Below are 18464 nucleotides of genomic sequence, written 5' to 3'. Positions count from 1 at the left end.
AACTATATATACTATATTATTATTATTTATAAATAAATACAATATTTTATACATAAACTGTGAAGTGTTATTTATTTATTTATTTATAAACTTTTGAAATTAAACCAAACACATTTAGAAAAACTTAAAATTATTTTATTGCTATTAAATTATATTCAACATATTTGATAACCGTGTGTTTGTAATTATCATATAAATTGTGATCAATCAGGCATAAATTCATTTGATTAATGATAAAAGCAAGAAAATACTAATTTTAAAATGACACCAAAATGTATTTTTACCTTTAATCACACTTATATTAAAAAGCTCTGAAGAGATTTTTTAAATTATTGAATGAGATAATTAATTATGATGAATAATTCCAGAAATTTGAAAATTTAATTTTTGGTGATAAAATTTGATAAAGTAATACATACTGATTACTTAATCTACTTATCAAAATTTTAAATTAATTATCAAAATTAAAGGATATTATGGAGTTTATTAGTAATTTAAATCAATTTATAAAAATCACCTATGAATTATATTAAAAAAAATAGATTAAAACATTAAGCAAGATGAATTCCTACTAGTCAATCTTAAAGGAAACTTTTATGTGATGGAGTATTTAGAAGGAGAAGATGAATTTGGATAAAAATAAATATTAAATAACGCTCAATCTAAAGGATTGGCCATTTATTATATCAATGTAGTTCAAAAGCTGAGAGAAAAGTTTAACAAACAAAAGATTTAATAGCAATTGTAATCAATTTTGAACCAGTAAATATATTATAAGTTAATAGAAACGGATGAGGCCAATGAAATGGCTAGAATGAATATGTATTCTGATGATTCAAGCGAAGATCTTGGCATAGATGACTACACAGCAGCTGCAGATGAATCTTTTGACGCTAGCAAGTAGATAACTTTTAAAATAGCTGAATATGCAAAAATAAGGGAAATATGTAAAAATATTGATATCTTTATTGAATCTCTGCTGAGTTAAGCAATCACTGGAACTGATAATCCACACTTTTCTTCTACAAGTGGTTTTGTTAAAGATTAAGAAAATGATGCACATTGTTTGACATATTCTTATGTTGACGATTCTATTTACAATCTCTATATCCGTCTTGTAAAGCCATAGGTTTTAGATAAAATATTAGCAAATCCTCTCAAAGTAAATTTAAATTTACTGCATATTGATGATGAAGGCTTTTCTAAGTCGCCTAGCTACAGCTATTTTAATGACATATAAAATTCATTTAGAAAATTAAACATCTAACTAGAAGTTAAAAACTTGTAACTTAATATTTATTTCAAAAAAAGAAAAAAAGAAAGCAACTAAAACCCAAAAAAATTCTTCCAAAATTATATGAATTACGTAAAGAAAGTCTTTATAGATATGGATTAGATTTACACAAAACAGATCTTGGAGATATATGTGCAGTTTAATGATAGTCAAAGTTAATATTTAACATAGCATATAAATCAGTACATGAGTAGTACTTTTCAGCAAGATTGTCAAAATTTAAGTAATAAATTTGATATAAATAAATACTAGATTTAAGTTTTATTGCATAATACACTCAACGCTGTCATTCTAAATGATATCAAAGTTAACTTAGTCAATACCAAATCAGATCAGTTTATTAAAAAAATATATTACTCAAATGAATTAAAGTCAAATTGGTTTTAGTTTTTAGGTTTAAATAATAATATTTCTTTTATTCACACATAATAATTTAATGATAGTAGTGACATAAAATACGTTAAATACAAATTTAAAACTCACAAAAAAAATAAAAAAGATGAAAATCATTAAAATAATGCAGTAATGAATTACTTGAACTATTAATATAACAGTTAAAATAATTTAGAATATTTAAGCCAATCTTCAATGACATCCCTAAGTGGCTTTTCATCTGACAATTAACTATTCAAGCAGGATTTTGAAAACTTTTCTTCCTTTGAAGAATTAAAAAAAAAATCTGGTGAGTTATCAGGCGAAGAATAAGAATATGCAAATTTTTTGAGTAAAAATAAAAAAAATAAAAATGTAATTAGACACAATATTTTTGATATTTATAAAAATCTTATTGAGACCCATTTCAGAGATTAGACATTTGTATTCTGTGCTTATGATACTCATTCAAAGTAACTTCAAAGTATATCCAAAAATACCTGTATGCCTTTTAACATCTATGAATTAATCCATGCAAAGACATCCATTATGCTCTCTATTTTAGCTTATAAATTGCATGTTGCTGAGTTTATTTCTTACAAACCAAACCTATATATATGGGATTAATATTTAGAGTGAAGCAAGATTATTTCAAATTTTAATTCCTTCTTACATAAGATTTATAAATAAATCAAGATGACTGTTTAAAATTCTTAATCAACCTAAACCTAAGAAAAGAAATTATAATAATTTATGTTTTCTGTATCAAAACAATTAAATTTTCATAAAAAATTTGATTCTAATTCAAAAAATTCAATAAATTTCCAATAAAAATGTATCAATTTATGATTTTATTTTTAGTAAGTTTAAATATTTATATTTAAGTTTATACACTGTTTTTATTTTTTAATAAAAATGATAACAGTTAAAATTTGTAAATTTAATTTTTTTTAATCTTAAAAATATTTATTGTAAAAATAATGTCATAAAAAGTTTTAAGTAAAATATTAAGTTCTATTAATTGAAAATAAATATGATCAAAACAAACCAATTTTTCTTAACAATTAAACTAAGATATTATTATTTCTAATAGAAAATAAATAATTAAAATAGATTGCTTGGAATTTTTAGAGACAGACTCTTTTTTTAAACAAATAGATAAAATTTAAATTTTTAATTAGATAATTAATTAATTAACAAATTTTTATGGATTTTGTGAGAATTATTATCTATTTACAGTAATTATTAAATTTCATAATTCAAAATAAAAAATTAAAATAACTCTTTTTTGATAGATAAAACTGATAAATTAATATGTCAATTTGTTTAGTTGAAAGTAAATAGTAGATAGATAGTTACAAAAATAATTTATTTAAACAATTTATTTGTTATTTTCTATTTCATCTTTTACCCTTTTTACCAGCCTTTTTTTGTTCTAATAACTTTTCTTGTGTGTAATTTGGGTTATCTTTAGCTTCTGCTATCATGTCTTCTACTCTTTTTATTAATTCGGCATCAATACCTGTTACACTGAATTTTTTATAGTCATCAAAACATGTGTTAAGAGATTCTACATTGAAAGTATTTAAGCTATCATTCATCTTATCTGTTAAAGCTTATATTCTCAAGTTCTTTAATAACTTTTTAGAAGTTTCAATTAGTTAGTCATTTAAATCAGGTATATTTTATGAGTCGTTTATTAGTTTTTCTAGCTCGTTTAAAGTGATATTTGCCTTTTCAGCTTTCAAAATATCTATAAATTCTTTTTCTTTTTAAGTCTTAGCACTCATCTTAGACTTAACTTCTTCTCTAGTTTCAATGAACTTTTACCAATTTTCCTTAAAAGCAGCTCTATCACCTTGCATAAATGTTTGTATCCTCTTGATTTATTCAAGTTAATACTGCTTTAACTCTTCACGAAGCTAAATATTTCTTTAAAATATGGCAGCTACTTCTTCTTTAGCCATCAAAGCATTCTCCCTATCATAAAATTTTAGGTAAATTTGAGTTTATTGAAATCATTAAATATTTTATTAATTACCTAATTTCCAATTTATTTTCTTCTGATCTAATCTAAATTAACCCTGGGTGATCAGCTAAGTGTTCACTTACTCTTTCTTATTCCATATGCTGATTAAATTAAGTAAATTTAAATATATCTTTTCAAGGTATAATAAAATATTTCTTACTTCTAAGAAAGCTTTAATTTCATTAGTCCTATGATTTTGACTCTGAGGGGTTGGTCTTATTTCTTTTTTTTCCTCAACAACTTCCTCTTTGCCTTTACCTTTTACAGGTGGTTTCTTTTCTTCTTTCTTTGGCTACTTTTTACCTTAAAAAGAAATAAATAAAAAATTTTTAACTAATAACAAGCTAAAACTAAATACCTCCTGCTTGTGCTTGCTATGTTTGTTCTTCTCTTTGTTTCTTACTTAATCTGGGCTCATTTAAAAGTAGATTTTCTTCTTCTGTGAGTTTTTCACCATTTTGTTATTTAATCAAAGCTAAAAATTTCTTTCTAGATTTTTTAGATTTGTCTGCTCTTCCTGGTTCGCTGTCTTCCCAACTCTTCTTAATAGCTTTTTCTCTATCTTCTTTGTCTGTATCTTTAACAAGAGCAATAGTTTCTGTGCTTACAACTTTTAAGAGCCAATGAATATTTTCTGTTAACTTGTTTAAAGTCTAAAAAACAAAATCAATTTGTTTATTATAAATTAAATTAATTTACTTTGGCATCAGGCCAATCTCTTAAATCGAAAGTAGCTTCTAGCAGATATTAGACTTCTTCATTCTTTGTGGATTTTAAAATTACATTTGAGAAGAGGGTTTGATTATGTCCAATATTATAAATGACGGATTATCCATTTTCAAAAAGCTCAAGCTTAACTAAATGTTTTTCTTCTATTTCTTTTTCTTAAAAATCAGCTTAATCATTTCCTGATGGTTTTCCTGCCTTCTTCTTTGGATCAACTTATTGGGCTACTTATCCTATAATATCCATAATTTTTAAGTGGAAAGATGCTATTGTTTATTCTCCAACATATAATTTTTCTCTAAATATTATTCCATACTTAGTAGGAATGTATTTTTCAATATATTGCAAAGGTTCAACGTGTTCTAAATTTTCGAAAGTCAAGTCAGGCTTTTTTAAATTAAAGAATATTTAAAATATTTTTATCTTTTAGTTATGATGGATTAATTACATTTTTGTAGTAGAAATCAACTTAAAGTGCACCTTCAGCAATTGTATAGGGAGGTTCTCCTTCTAATACCAAATAGTAATTAGTATGTTCTCTGATGGAAAGACGAAGGTAATTTGATAGACTGAAAGTAGATTCGTAAAGATTTTTGTTAACGCCTTAAATAGTATTTAGCATGACACCTTAACCTTCAGAATCCTCTTCAACTAATTTCAATCTGAGGTATTTGAGCATGTGATTATCAGTAGTTGATTTAACTTTCATTAAAAACAAAGTTTCATGTTCCTATTGTGGAATTCTGAATCTAAAAAATACATGGTACTATTATTGAATAAAAATAGAAACATTTAATATTTTATATTATTTAAAAATAAAAATACCTTTTTCTCTTCCATAGCTAGATATTCAATATTAAAATTTTTAACACTATATCCTTCGTATTCAGTTAGGTAATTAAGAACAGACATAGTCCTTTAATTTAGTAAATACAATTAAATTTTAATTTTAATTAAAAAAATAGTTTAAGTACCTAAAAGAATTATGACAAGAGATGTTAAGAGAAAATGAAACAGGAGTGTAAACTAAAATTTTAAAAACTTGATTTGAATTATCAAGAGTTATCATTTAAGAGCTTTAGTTTCCTTTCAACGGTTGGAACTCATGTATGGCGCTAAATGATCCAAAATCAAATTTCTATAAAATGCAGTATGGTTCAGGAATAATTTTGGCTGTTTTAGATTCTTTTGCTGTAAATCCAAAAAGCATTTAGACATCTTCGTCGGGATTTTCTTTATTATCATTTCTTTCAACAAGTAAAACTTCATTGTCTTCTCCTGTTGTTATTTCAGAATCTACTGCTTGAGCAATATTAATAGTCTTATTTTAAAAAAAACAAAAACTAAAAAAAATATCATAGTTTTAATTCAAACATAAAATGTAATTTTTCTAAATTAAATTTTTATTTTTTTTAATAAAAGTAAAATCTTTTTAGATAGAATATATTTTTAAAAATTCAATATTGTTAAATTAAATTATCATTTTTTAATAAAACGAAATCAAAGCTTTAATATTTTGAATATTCAAATTTATAAGATCAATTTTAATGAAATTTAATTAAAAATTCAATTATTCTATTTAAATATAAAAATATATATAAATTTAAAATGGTTGATTTGTTTGGATTTGTTTGATTGATAAGCATTATTTATTCGGAATGGAATAAAAATTGTCAAGTTATTAATATTTAATATATTTATTTTAATAAAAATTAACGATTAATTAATTTTCAGAAAATTTAACTTTTATTTACTTAAGAGGATTCTTATTTTAGAGCAAATTAGTAAATTAATTAGAAAATTTAGTATAAATGGTGAAGAAATTACTTTGTGATGTGGGAATTTAGCAGGGTTGTAGAATATCTAAAAGTTCTAAAAGCATCCTATGAGATCATTATCTAATATCCAGACTCCACCTTATCCTTTATTTAAAGGTTCTACAAAGTTATTTACTGATGAAAAATCATCAAGAGGCTTCATTTGTAGTGTTTCTTCTTAATTTTTCATAACACTTGATACAATCGATTTACCATCATCTCTGATTTCTGCACCATCTTAGTAGTTTGGAGGTTTATTTAGCTTTTAAGGAATTATAAATAATATAAAAAATTCATATCTATTATATTTTTATTATGGGATTTTACTTTGTTAACTATGCAAGTTTTTGCTATTTAAATTTCATCATTAGAGAAAGGAGTGAGAATACTTATTTGAGGGACTTTTCCAGCTCCAGATTTAAGCCTAAAATATTTATATTAAATTGGAGGTCTAGTAATCAACTCTATTCTTTTTTTCTCTTCATCTCCTATCTTTTTTTATAGTTAATTTTATTAGTTTGGCTAAAATAATATAAAAGAGTGTTTTTTACCTTATCTCTAATATCCTTTTTCTTTTTTCTATGCTCAATTTTTTCTTCCTTACTCATTTTGTTGATTGATTAGTTAGACAACTCAACATACTCTTGTCTCAATTTTATTTCTTTATCAGTACGCTTCTAGACATAAACCATATTAAATGTATCATTGTAGAAACACTCAATCAATGGATAAGCAAATCCTGAAATAACGTTTGTGGGGATATTTTTTTATGTTTGCTATATTATGCTAGAAGCTTTTTTTATTTCTTATAACATAGGATTTTATCTTTTAGTTGGACTCATTGATTGGTTTTGAATTGACATGCTGTTATTAGCAACTTCCTCTTCATCAGCTTCTATTCCGCTTATATGAGGATCATGCATAGCTTTATGCATCTAATCGAATACTTAAGTGGAATATCTTACGATACCTCCAGTTGTCAGGTTTCTTTGCTATTTTCTCTTATATGGACTTCTTTGATGGGTATCATCATTTGAGCTATCTGCACTCTCTCTTCCTCTTTGTGGTATTTTAATAGGTTCAATAAACATTTTAGTATGTTTTTAATGACCTTATTCTTCATCTTAACTCTAATTTTAATTTGCATTTTTGTAATTCTTCAAAAAAAGCTAATAATTAATTTTTACCTTTCTTCTATCAATTGGAGATTCTTCTTTAATTTATTCAGCCAATTCTGAGGAATCTTTACTTTTTTTTTATTGAACCACACTCAATCTAGAATTGTTTTATCCTTACTCAATTTTAGGTTAAAATCCAGGTTCGCTATAGCAAGTAACTAAAATATCTTAATCTAAGTAATGCTTATCATTGAGCATTTCTCTAATGAAATTTAATTTATTTTGCCATTCCGAAGTGGATTTAGAATTAATTTGCATTGGTATGCTCTGACTTAACATACCAGTTAGAGTGTACATAACAAATCCAGATCCACATAAATTGTTAATACATGTAATATCTTAGCTGATTTGCATAAGTTTAAATATTGCCTTTGTGATAATGCAAGTCCATATTTCTTCTTTCTTAACTGAACGAGGAAATTTGCATTAACCTTTAAAGTTAACTGGCATCTTATCATCTATTTCAATTTTTCTTTCTTTACCAAGATAATACAGTTTAACCCAATATCTCCCTGTTTTATTGTAAACTGGAATGTTATCTTATTAAGGGTATATTTTAGAGTGCAAAGGCTATTTAAATTTTATTAAAAACAAAATATTTAAACAATAAAGAAGGATGTTGTTGTTAAAATTATTCAATTTGTATTTCTTAAAATAATTTTATGATATAGTTTTATAAACGAATTAATTTATATTCTATTTACTTTGTTTGTGTAGCAATCCCTAATATTTCTATCCTTAATAAGTTACAATTATGAGGCAATCCATTTTGAATCTGAAGGATATTAATAGGAAAGATCTATGCTATTTAGTTTTATATCTTTAACCAATCCTGGTTTATCTTCAACTTGTTCTACCTTTTTTGCTGGTTTCTTGGTCTTTTTTTCTTTTTCTTCTTTCTCCATCTGCAATTAACAAATAAAAAATTAAATTCAAATAAATTGCATTTTAATTCTTCTATGTAAATAGTATTTTATCTTAAAATGTTTTGTTTATTATTTAAATTATGTAGAGAATTTATTCACTAAGAATAAGCTATTGCAAAATAATTTTATCTTACTTATTCTTTTTTACGCTATTCAAACTCTTGTTGTGTTTCCTCCCTTTCATAATATTCGAAAACTTTAACTTAAAGTTTTGTAGGTTCATCATGTAAACCTTTTAAAGGAGAGTGTTAAAACTCTTCTTTCTTCTTAAAACTGTGCTCTTCACTTACAACAGTTTGATAATAACTAGTACGTCTTTTGATGTTGTATTTATTTTAAATTGTTTGTAATTCTTCTTATTCTATTTAGATAAATTCAGTAGGACGTCTCCAAAAGATTAAATTTGAATTGTCATTAACAAAGGAAGGAGTAAGTTTATTTGTGCTGAAATTTTAATCAACAAAATTAGTAGTTCCTTCAATATTGAAATCAAAATTTTTTGCAGCATCATCTCCTGGCCATTCTTCAATTTTTGGATATTCTTCAAATAATGGGGCATTAAGTTAGTTAGCTATTGCTTAATTTTATTAAATGGCAACTGCGTCAGGAATTTTAACACTTTTTCCTTCTCTAGGAGGGTTTTTGACGCTTGTAGGTAAAATATCTTTGGCTAAGGCTGCAGCCTTGTATCCTACTGGTGCCTTCTATTTTTATTGCTTTGGAGGCATGTTATTTATTCCTAGCTAATACTTTATTAAATAATTTAAAAAGCGAAATATATCCTTATAAATAATAACAAGCAAACTCTATTTCGAAACTGATATTAATTAATTATTATAAATATTACGATAATTGTTAACAATATTAATTAATTATTCATTAGTCAAATAATTTGTTAATTAATTAATAGTTGATTGGCAATCTTCATATCTTTAATTTGTATTCAAAATAAATTTGAAGTAAATAAAATAAATATTTTTTATTCAGTTTTTCAATTTTTACTCAAATATTCAATTTAAATGTTAAAAAATGTTTTTAGAATGAAATTTTGAAATTATCATTTTAATTTCTTTTCAAATATTTAGCAAAAGAGAATTTTATCTTCACAGAAATAATAATTAATTTAATTTTAAGATAACCAAATAATATTAAAATGTATTAATTTATATTTTTCAAAATTATAAAATTACTGATTTTTTCTAACTTGTTTAGATTCAAAAATCTAATGCTATTTATTTTAAAATAAAGGTACATCAGCAAATCAGTCAGTCAGTCTATGAATCAATCATACATACATATTAGAAAATTTTAATTTAATTATCACAAACAACTTTAATCCGCTTTAATCGTTAAGAAAATCTATCAAATATTGTAAATATAAATTAGGAAAGCAAAAAAAAGAGAGATAAAGATTAAGAAAAATGTACTCGCCAGATATTGCAGATAGATATGATTTTACAGTTAATTAGTTTGAGTTTAAAAAGAAATGGTTAGAAGATATACAAGTAATTATGAACGAGAGAGCAGACGTAGAATTAGCATATTCAAAAAGTTTAGTAAAGGTAGCTAATTTATGCGAGAAGTATTCATAAAAGAATAAGTAATTTAATATTTATCAAATTATTTAGCAATTTAGTAAAATATCTGATTGAATGCTCCTTAAAAGTTTTCATTAAATTTATTGTGATATCAAAAACAAAATGATACATAAAATGATTTTCAGTTTAGTTTTTTAGAAAATTATTTGATTAGTTATTTATTATTTTAAAGTTATAAATGAAAGTGAATTATAAAGTAAAAATTTGACTAACTGCATTTTTTAATCTTGATAAGCTAATAAATTTATTTTGAAATAGTTTAGAGAAAGGAGTAGCTTCTATAGTTATGAGTGTTCGCTCTGTAGTACTTACTTAAAGTGAATAAGCAGCATATTATGCTTAGCAATTAAAGACTGATGTAGTCAATACATTAAAAAGTGGAATCAAGAAATAATAAGATGATCTTCGCAATCTTTAGCAAAAAGTATTGTTTCTTAAAACAGAGTTAAATAGGAACCTTCAAGATTTAGAGAGACAGAAATAGGAATATTACAAAAATTTTAAGCTAATGCAAAAGAGTAAAGAGTAAATACTATCTTTGCAGCTACCAGAAAGCAATCCAATAATGGCAGTACTTCAAGAGAATGAAAGACTCTTGTAATCAAATTCTAAAATTATTGAAGAATCTGTTTTGAGATTTAATGTTTTTCTTGATTAATACTTCACTGAAATAGTTTAAACTAGCAAAATTTAAGATTAAATGGAAGATTATCGAATAGAACTAATTAAAGATTCTCTTCTTAAAACACTCGTATATTAAATATCAGCTATGAAAAATGTAGAATATGACACAAACTAAGTGTCTAAAGTAATTTCAATTCCAATTTTACAAATGACTAAATAAAATATTATCTAAAAAAAATGATGTTTATAGAAAATAGAAAATTATGTTAGAGAAGATCCAAAGCCTATGTTTGTAGAATTTTAAGATAGGATGATGTTGAGCAAGTTGAATTTTGCAAATTATATATCTTATGTAGAAACTGAATGCATTTATCCTCATATAGATAAATTCATTTAAAAACCAGATTCTAATTAATTTGAATCCAGTAAAATTATTTTTTATATGACTCAATTTATGGAAATATGTTTTTATTCATAAAATAACAGTGGAAATTAACAAATCTTTAAAAAAATTTATCGAGTTGTTTGCATAAAAAAAATACTATTAAAACTCAGCAAACTCACCTGTGAAGAATAACCAATAAAGCCAGATTGCCTCAAAAAATTAAGAAAACGTTTAGCAATAAGACAATTATTATAAAAAACTTTTAGAAGGAATATTTAGGAATTAAATGTATTTGGATAACAACACAATAAAAAAAGTAAATATAAATAAAGAATTTAATCTTTTAAAATAAATTATTTTAAATACTTAAAGTTTAAGGATGTAATAGATTAGAATGAGAGGGAATTGATATTATTTACTATAGCTTTGCATGAATTTAGTATGCTTGAAAAATTGGAGAAAGATATTTTTCATGAGAAGTCAATGAGTGACTTAATTTTCTTAGTTTCTCATGTATTCGACAAGGTAATAATTAATTTTCTTTAAATATTTTTTGAAATAGTAAAACATAAAATTTTGTTTAAGATTGAATAGACAAAGGAATCTGATGTTGTAGAGAGGTGCTTTTTTAGTTTTTTGAAAATTTGTTGCACTTATGTTCATGATTAAGAAAAGCAGTAGATATTTATAGAGAGCTTGCAGCAACATAAGATTCTTTCAACAAAAGATTTCTGGGTTCAAGATACTACTAAGAAAATTAACTAAGCATTTTAGCGAGATTATGGAAAAAATTAAATTTCGAAGCCAAGACAGGCCGAATTTTAGTTAAAAATGGATATATCGAAATGGAAGCAGATGAAGTTTTCATAGGATTTATCAATAAGTATATTAAATGAAATAGCCTCAAACTTTAGATTAGAGGAAGAAAAAAGATAATTTTTTGAAAATGTCATTTTAGATAAAGAGAAAATAATTAAAAAACCTATTTTTGGTGAAAGTAACAATTTAATGAAAAAAAGAGAAATGTTAAAACCGCTCGATGATAAAAATAATTTATAAGAAGAAATTAATAAACAAGTTTAAGATTAACTAATTTAAAAGCAAGATTCAAAATAAAATGAATTAGAAAATTAAGATGAATAAAAGGAAAAGTAGCCCATAATAAATAATAAAGAAGAAAAATAAGAACAGCTTAAAGAAAAAGAAATGTCTTCTTCCATTCAATAATAAATTTAACAAGATTAAATATGAAAAAAAATTTTTTTTTAAGTTCAATTTAATTTATGATAAATAAAATAATAATTAATAAATAATTAAATAAAATTAAGAAATTTCCATTTTGTATAAATTAATAATTAATTAATTTATTAAATTAAATTAAAAAATTTGCATATTAGTTTAAATGTGCTTAAAGTGTTTGAATTAATTAAATTTATATCTAAGAGCACCCATAAAACAGAGTGGATTTAGAATAAGTGATATTTTTAGTTTAATTTGCAAGAAATATTAAAAAGTGATTTTGATTAATTTATGTTATATGTGTTAAGATAAAATAAAATAAATAATTAATTCAACTGATGATTAATTAGTTTCTCTAAATTCGCAGTGACCCCCCTACTAGTCCGAAAGGCGCTGTAGGTTAGAGCCGTGTCTGATCAATTAATTATTTATTTTTTTCTAATCTATTTTTTTTTTTTTGAGAAACTTCTACTTCCTTTTTCATTTTGTGGTAATTTATTTAATTGTTGTCGCTACAATCTTTATTTATATCAGATTGGTTTTGTCAAAATGAAAATGGTTAAATAAATATTTTATAAAATTCTCACAATTAATTATGAAGTAAGCAAACTATTTTCTGATAAGAATATAGAAAGAAAAAAAAAAGATATTCTTTTATATTTCTAAAATAAAAGTAAGAAAGATTTTCATCTGAAATTTCAAACCAACTATAAACATATCTTCAATAAAAATTGCTTAAATTGAAAATACTATAAAACTTACCAAAAAAAAAAAAATGGAACAAGCAAAAGTAATTGATTTTTTAGTTGGTACATACACTGATAAGATATTTAGAGTTGCATTTGATACTTCTAAATCAACTTTATCAATTGTAGATACTATTTAAGTAAAGAATGGAAGCTTCTTATTCTATATTGAAGAAGATAAAATTTTGTTGAGTGTCAGCGAAACATAAGAAAATCCTTTAATTGTAGTTGTTGATTTAGATTCTAGCTCTACTACTTATAAGTAGGTAGTTTAAGAGCTTCCCACTCATGGTGCTGATCCTTGTCATATAGCATACTCTAAAAAAAATAATTTGGTTCTAGTTTCTAACTACTCTGGTTCCTCTTTGTCTTACTACACATACAAAGAAAAAAGATTAGCTTTAGTAGAAACAATACTTTACAAAGACAGCCCAACAGGTGAAAAAGGAAATAAGGACAGGCAAGAAGCTCCTCATCCTCATAGTGTAGTCTTAGATAAGAGCGAAAGATATGCCTTTTTATAAGATTTAGGTTGTGATGTTATCAGAATTTACGAATTAAATGCTGAAGGAAAGCCAATTGAACTCAAAAAATCATTTTAAGTTGCTTATGGAAGTGGACCTAGACATATATATAACAAAGAAGACAGACTTTATCTTATCTCAGAACTCACTCATGTAGTTTATGTTTATGATTTCGATAGCAACAATGTTGATCTCAAGCTTGTTACAGAATTTTCATTATTCCATTCAAACAACAAGCAAGAAATAGCTACTTCATATAGTGCAGAAATTAGGGTAGATGAATAAGATTAAATTTATGTGTCATGTAGAGAAGTAGATAGAATATTTATATTAAACTAAAATGATAATAAGTCTTCCACTCATGAATTTTCAGATAAATTTAACTTCCCCAGTATCTCCACTCTTGGAAGATGGCCCAGAAATTTCAAGTTAACCGAAAAGCACCTCTTAGTAGCTAATCAAAAATCAAGCAATCTCTTTGTATTTGATAAATAAACAAACAAAGAAATTGCTAAAATAGATGTTGAAATACCTGTTTACATTGAATTATTAAATGTATGAAATATATATCATCAAAAATATAATCTTATTCAATATGTTTTTTAATTAAGTAAATCATTTATTTTTCTATTATTTTTAATGAGTTTTTAATTTTGGGTTTTTTATTTTAATATTTTAAGATTCTGTAGATAAATATTAAACTTAATATTAATTAAATAATCTCTTCTTCCAATCAATAAACTTATATATCAAAATATTTAATTTTTTAGGAAATCAAATTAAATAAAAGAAATTTAATTAAAGAATTATTACCATCAAAATAATCCCCCGTTTTTCCTCTAAGTTCATCTAAAAAATTTTTAACTTGTAAACAAAAATATGTAAAGGTTTCTTTCTTTAAACTGTAATTTTTATAACTATTTTAATAGTAATTAACCATAACCTCTTAATTAGAGTTGACTAAATTTATTCATCAAATATTTGTAATTTGTTTGTTTGTTTGTAAAATTTTAACTTAAAAATACCACAAAATTTGAAAGCATCCAGCTCATTTATCTAATTTTTATAAATTATCATTAGTTGTATGCTAATTAAAGAATATTATATTAGTTTCAATGATAAAGAAACAGTATTAGTTATTAAAATGCAATTATTATTCTCTGAGGCTGAGTAAATATTGTTTAAAAAATTATTCAACCTTAATAATTAAAAAAATCACCACCAATTTGAGATTATTATTATTATTAAATTTTGTTTTCATAAATTGCTTTTTTTAAAATGATTAAAGATCATCCACAAATAAACATCTTAAATTATACTTTAAAATTTTAGCCTTTAGATAATTAATAATACACTCTTTAAACTAGTTATAATTTATTTTAAAAGGAATATCAATAAACAGTTATTTCATGTTCTATTAAATAAATTGAAAACTAATTATTTTTAATCGCTTAACTCTATAAAAAAGTAATCAATTAGCATTTGAAATTATTAATTAAATCTAAGAATTCTTATTTTTAATATCTAATTAAAAAAGTATAATGGTAAATATTCCTTGCTTAAAAAAGCTGAAGCAGGATGAGAAAAAGGAGCTTTTGAGTGATAATATTGAGATGCTAAAATACAAAAAAGGTGAACTCAATTTAATTACTTAAAAGTTTAAAAATGAAGGATTAGAGCTAGAGTATCAAAATTTCTTCACTCCAAGCGTAAAAAAATAAATAAATAAATAATAGCTCAGATCATCATAATATATATATATATATCTATTTACAGTCACACTATTTTAAATACTTCACTTATAAAAAATAGTACTAGAACGGTCTAAGACTTTTATTAGCTTTCTTATTCATTTAGCAGCTGCTTACTAAAATCAACATCGATAATGCCTTTGATGACCAAAAAAGAGTCGCTTTTTTTGTATTTTGCGGAGTTTTTTTACTAATAGTAAAGGTTTCCAAATTCTCCTATCTCTAAAAAATCAACTGGGGGACTTGCATATTTACTATGCTTGTGCTAGCAGATTGCTTTTTAGAATCGAAAGAAAAAAGTGAATTGAGAATTCTTTTTAACGGAATGGTATTTATATTTTTCTATTGATATTTATAATTTTTAAGACTTCAACTTAAGACTAAATATTTGCAATAATATTCTAAACAAATAAACAAATAAACAAATAAATTATACATACAAACATACATACATACAAAGAAACAAATTAAACTACTAAATAAAAATGAAAGATAATATCAGCTACTATTTATTAAATTATACTTTAAATAAGGGTTTTTCTAAAAATTATTTTGTGCATTTGTTTTTTTAATAAGATGAAGATGTGTAAATTAATTTACTTAGTTTAATAATTGAATTCTACTCCCAAAATTTTAACTTGATTTCAAATTTACTTTCTTTTAGTTTTATTTTATTTTACTTTTTATATCTAGGGTATAGTTATCTCTTTTTGGATTTAAGGTCATAACTCTCTCTTTGATACTTTATTTATAATTCTTTGCTTTTTCTTATTACATATCTTCAAAGGAATTGATGCAGAGACAGGCTTGTTGTCACTTTTCACTGGGTTTGCAATAATTTTTTTGAAGTATCAATCTTATATATACAACAGAGAAACATTCTTATCACTCTAATTAGCTAATTATTGGTAGGAATTAGCTAAGGAAGTCAGTTTTGTGCAATTAATAGTTTTCTCCTATGATATAAAAGAGAAGAAATTCACCTTTAAAGGTTAATAATAATTAAATTCTAAAACTTTAATACAAACAATAATTTTGTTGTATATATTTAGGATCTAAATAGTCATCTGAATAGTTTTATAATGTTTCTGACGATGAATCATTAAATTTTTTATTAGATAATTTAGTCATTGATAATATGATTAAAGGTCCTGCCCATCAATTCAAAGAATTTGTAAGAAATTCTGGAAGAGCAATAAAGCCTATATTAGTTAAATGCTTTGACAAATCTATGTGGCCTTTTCATATTGATTAAGTTAAATCTTACGTTGGTGTTGTAAAATTTTAGAATTACATTTACAAAGTAATTTATTTTATTTTTTATACTTTCCATTTTTTTCAAGATTTTAGATTCTAACCAAATTTTGATCAATTATTAAATTATTATTAATTAAATTTAAGATACTTTAACTATTCAGTAATATCTACCCTAATACAATAATACATTCATGCATCATACATAAAATATAAATTGTATTTTAAATAAAATTATTTTTTATCAATTTTAAAAAAATAATTATGACCATGGTTTATAAATTTCTTTGGTTTAAAAATGTTTATTTATTTAAATTAATTACTATTTACTTATCTAAATTAGTTTAATGTGAGAGGTATAAATTCTGATGATAAAATATTCACTTTGTCTTTGAGCTTAGCTGATCCAGAATCTTTACGTGAAGCAAATGAGAAGGTAGAAATGTAACAACATCTACTGCAAGTATATTTATGGAATAATAGAAATAGATATTTAGAAATGCAAAAGCAAATACAAAACGCCTCTGATTAAACATAAATTCATCATATTATGGATAGGACTAACTAATCTTTAAATTTTTAAGCTAAAGTAGTAAAATACTATGTGCAAGAGGAGATTAAAGAAGGAAATATTTAATAATAAAATCCAAATTTTAATGATTCAAAAAATAAAGTGGAAGAATAGAATGTTTAGATAAATATATAAAATTCATAGATAAGCAATCAAAAAGATAAATTGGTAACTTCTTAAAAAGAAGAAGTTAAATAAAGTAAGGATTTAAATTAGATGTAAGGAAGCAATGAAAAATAAGTGATCATTGATAACAACATCTAAGTTTAATAAATAAAAAAAAATATATAACAATCTCTCTTAGCCAATCTACCTGAAGAGGAGGAAGTTAGTTCTGAAATTACTCAATTTAATTTGAAGTAAGAAGTTTTTGAAGTCTTAAGCTTATACAATGAAGAAATCGATATAGCTTTTAACTTAGATGATGAGTACATGCTAAACACAGGACATCAAGAATTTAGACAATTTTTGATTTACCTATTTGAAAATTGCTATAACTTATAAAAACTAGAAAATATTAAAACTGTTCTCAAGTTCACTTAAAATATTTATGGAGATGAAGAAAAGACAGGCGAATTCGTTATTCAAATGATAGTAGATGAAGAATCTGTATACTATTATAAAGAAAGAAACAATGAAAATTATAAAAATGGTTAAACTTGGTACCAAGCTCTTTGCAAGCCATTTAGGTATTTAAATGGAAATAATCACAAGCTAATCAACAGTATTGAGTTTTAGTATTTAACTGGATATCTACAATCTATGCACAACAAGTAAATGGAAATGGAATAAAGCCAAAATTGTTAGATTTTATGTACTTTTTGGTTATTTAGTGATCCAGCTAAATCCTTCAAGGAGATTGAAGATGCCTAAAACTAGAGAGGAACAAGTAAAAATGAATTTGAAATCGACGAAAATAATGGAGACAATCCATTTATAGGATCTGCTGATGATGATGACCTAAAGCATGAAAGCTTTGTTAAAAGTTATTCTGTAAAGCCTTCAGACTTTAAAAATACTAAATAGGTATTAAAAAATAGTGGAGTCGATTAAATTTATACCAACAAACATTCTCCTTCCTACGTAAGAAATTATTTTAAACAATATTCAATTTTTAAAATTAGAATTTTTGGTTAATATATTTTTATATTATTTTTAAGAGCAACGTTATTAGTCCTTAAATCGGTGGTATAATTATCCAAGGATTAAATTAAGTTAGAACTACAGAAAATTATGAGATGCACTAATTTTAATTAAACCAAGATAATTCAACTAAAAAGAATTCTTAAAATTAAAATGACGATTAAGATTGCTCTTTTGATTTAGAGCTTGGAAACATAGGTGAGTATGGAATTCAAGGTGTTACTAGCTCAATCAAATAAATTAAAAATTATGAAGATAAATTTAAAACTTTATAAAAGTAAGTTTGA

General features: G+C 24.0%; 5 protein-coding genes across 5 annotated transcripts; 4 read left to right on the top strand and 1 right to left on the bottom strand. All coding sequences in view use genetic code 6, as the record gives it.

The window, feature by feature from the left end:
- Nucleotides 1–476: 476 nt before the first annotated feature.
- Nucleotides 477–2305, top strand: TTHERM_00290860 (hypothetical protein; the record flags this gene model as incomplete). The annotated part of the gene is made up of 2 exons (XM_001018703.2): nucleotides 477–489; nucleotides 543–2305. 2 exons carry the CDS (start codon nucleotides 477–479, stop codon nucleotides 2303–2305), a joined length of 1776 nt encoding a protein of 591 aa, XP_001018703.2.
- A 761-nt stretch (nucleotides 2306–3066) lies between these two features.
- TTHERM_00290850 (hypothetical protein) lies at nucleotides 3067–9070 on the bottom strand (the record flags this gene model as incomplete). The annotated part of the gene is made up of 14 exons (XM_001018702.3): nucleotides 3067–3646; nucleotides 3708–3796; nucleotides 3856–3998; nucleotides 4054–4348; nucleotides 4395–4808; nucleotides 4870–5187; nucleotides 5247–5337; nucleotides 5396–5742; nucleotides 6249–6500; nucleotides 6566–6730; nucleotides 6790–7368; nucleotides 7426–7986; nucleotides 8121–8321; nucleotides 8477–9070. 14 exons carry the CDS (start codon nucleotides 9068–9070, stop codon nucleotides 3067–3069), a joined length of 4629 nt encoding a protein of 1542 aa, XP_001018702.3.
- Nucleotides 9071–9763: 693 nt separating this feature from the next.
- Nucleotides 9764–12200, top strand: TTHERM_00290840 (Fes/CIP4-like domain protein; the record flags this gene model as incomplete). The annotated part of the gene is made up of 6 exons (XM_001018701.2): nucleotides 9764–9942; nucleotides 10199–10748; nucleotides 10815–10989; nucleotides 11051–11265; nucleotides 11322–11474; nucleotides 11535–12200. The coding sequence occupies 6 exons, from the start codon at nucleotides 9764–9766 to the stop codon at nucleotides 12198–12200; spliced, it is 1938 nt and encodes a 645-aa protein (XP_001018701.2).
- A 763-nt stretch (nucleotides 12201–12963) lies between these two features.
- TTHERM_00290830 (lactonase, 7-bladed beta-propeller) lies at nucleotides 12964–14019 on the top strand (the record flags this gene model as incomplete). The annotated part of the gene is made up of 1 exon (XM_001018700.1): nucleotides 12964–14019. The coding sequence occupies one exon, from the start codon at nucleotides 12964–12966 to the stop codon at nucleotides 14017–14019; it is 1056 nt and encodes a 351-aa protein (XP_001018700.1).
- Nucleotides 14020–14999: 980 nt separating this feature from the next.
- TTHERM_00290820 (transmembrane protein, putative) lies at nucleotides 15000–18464 on the top strand (the record flags this gene model as incomplete). Its single annotated transcript, XM_001018699.3, has 6 exons — nucleotides 15000–15167; nucleotides 15271–15537; nucleotides 15903–16200; nucleotides 16262–16512; nucleotides 16807–18117; nucleotides 18195–18464. The coding sequence occupies 6 exons, from the start codon at nucleotides 15000–15002 to the stop codon at nucleotides 18462–18464; spliced, it is 2565 nt and encodes an 854-aa protein (XP_001018699.2).

This window comes from Tetrahymena thermophila (assembly GCF_000189635.1).
Source record: "Tetrahymena thermophila SB210 genomic scaffold scf_8254594, whole genome shotgun sequence".
Taxonomy (NCBI): Eukaryota; Ciliophora; class Oligohymenophorea; order Hymenostomatida; family Tetrahymenidae; genus Tetrahymena; species Tetrahymena thermophila.
This window is presented reverse-complemented; position numbering and strand designations above follow the sequence as displayed.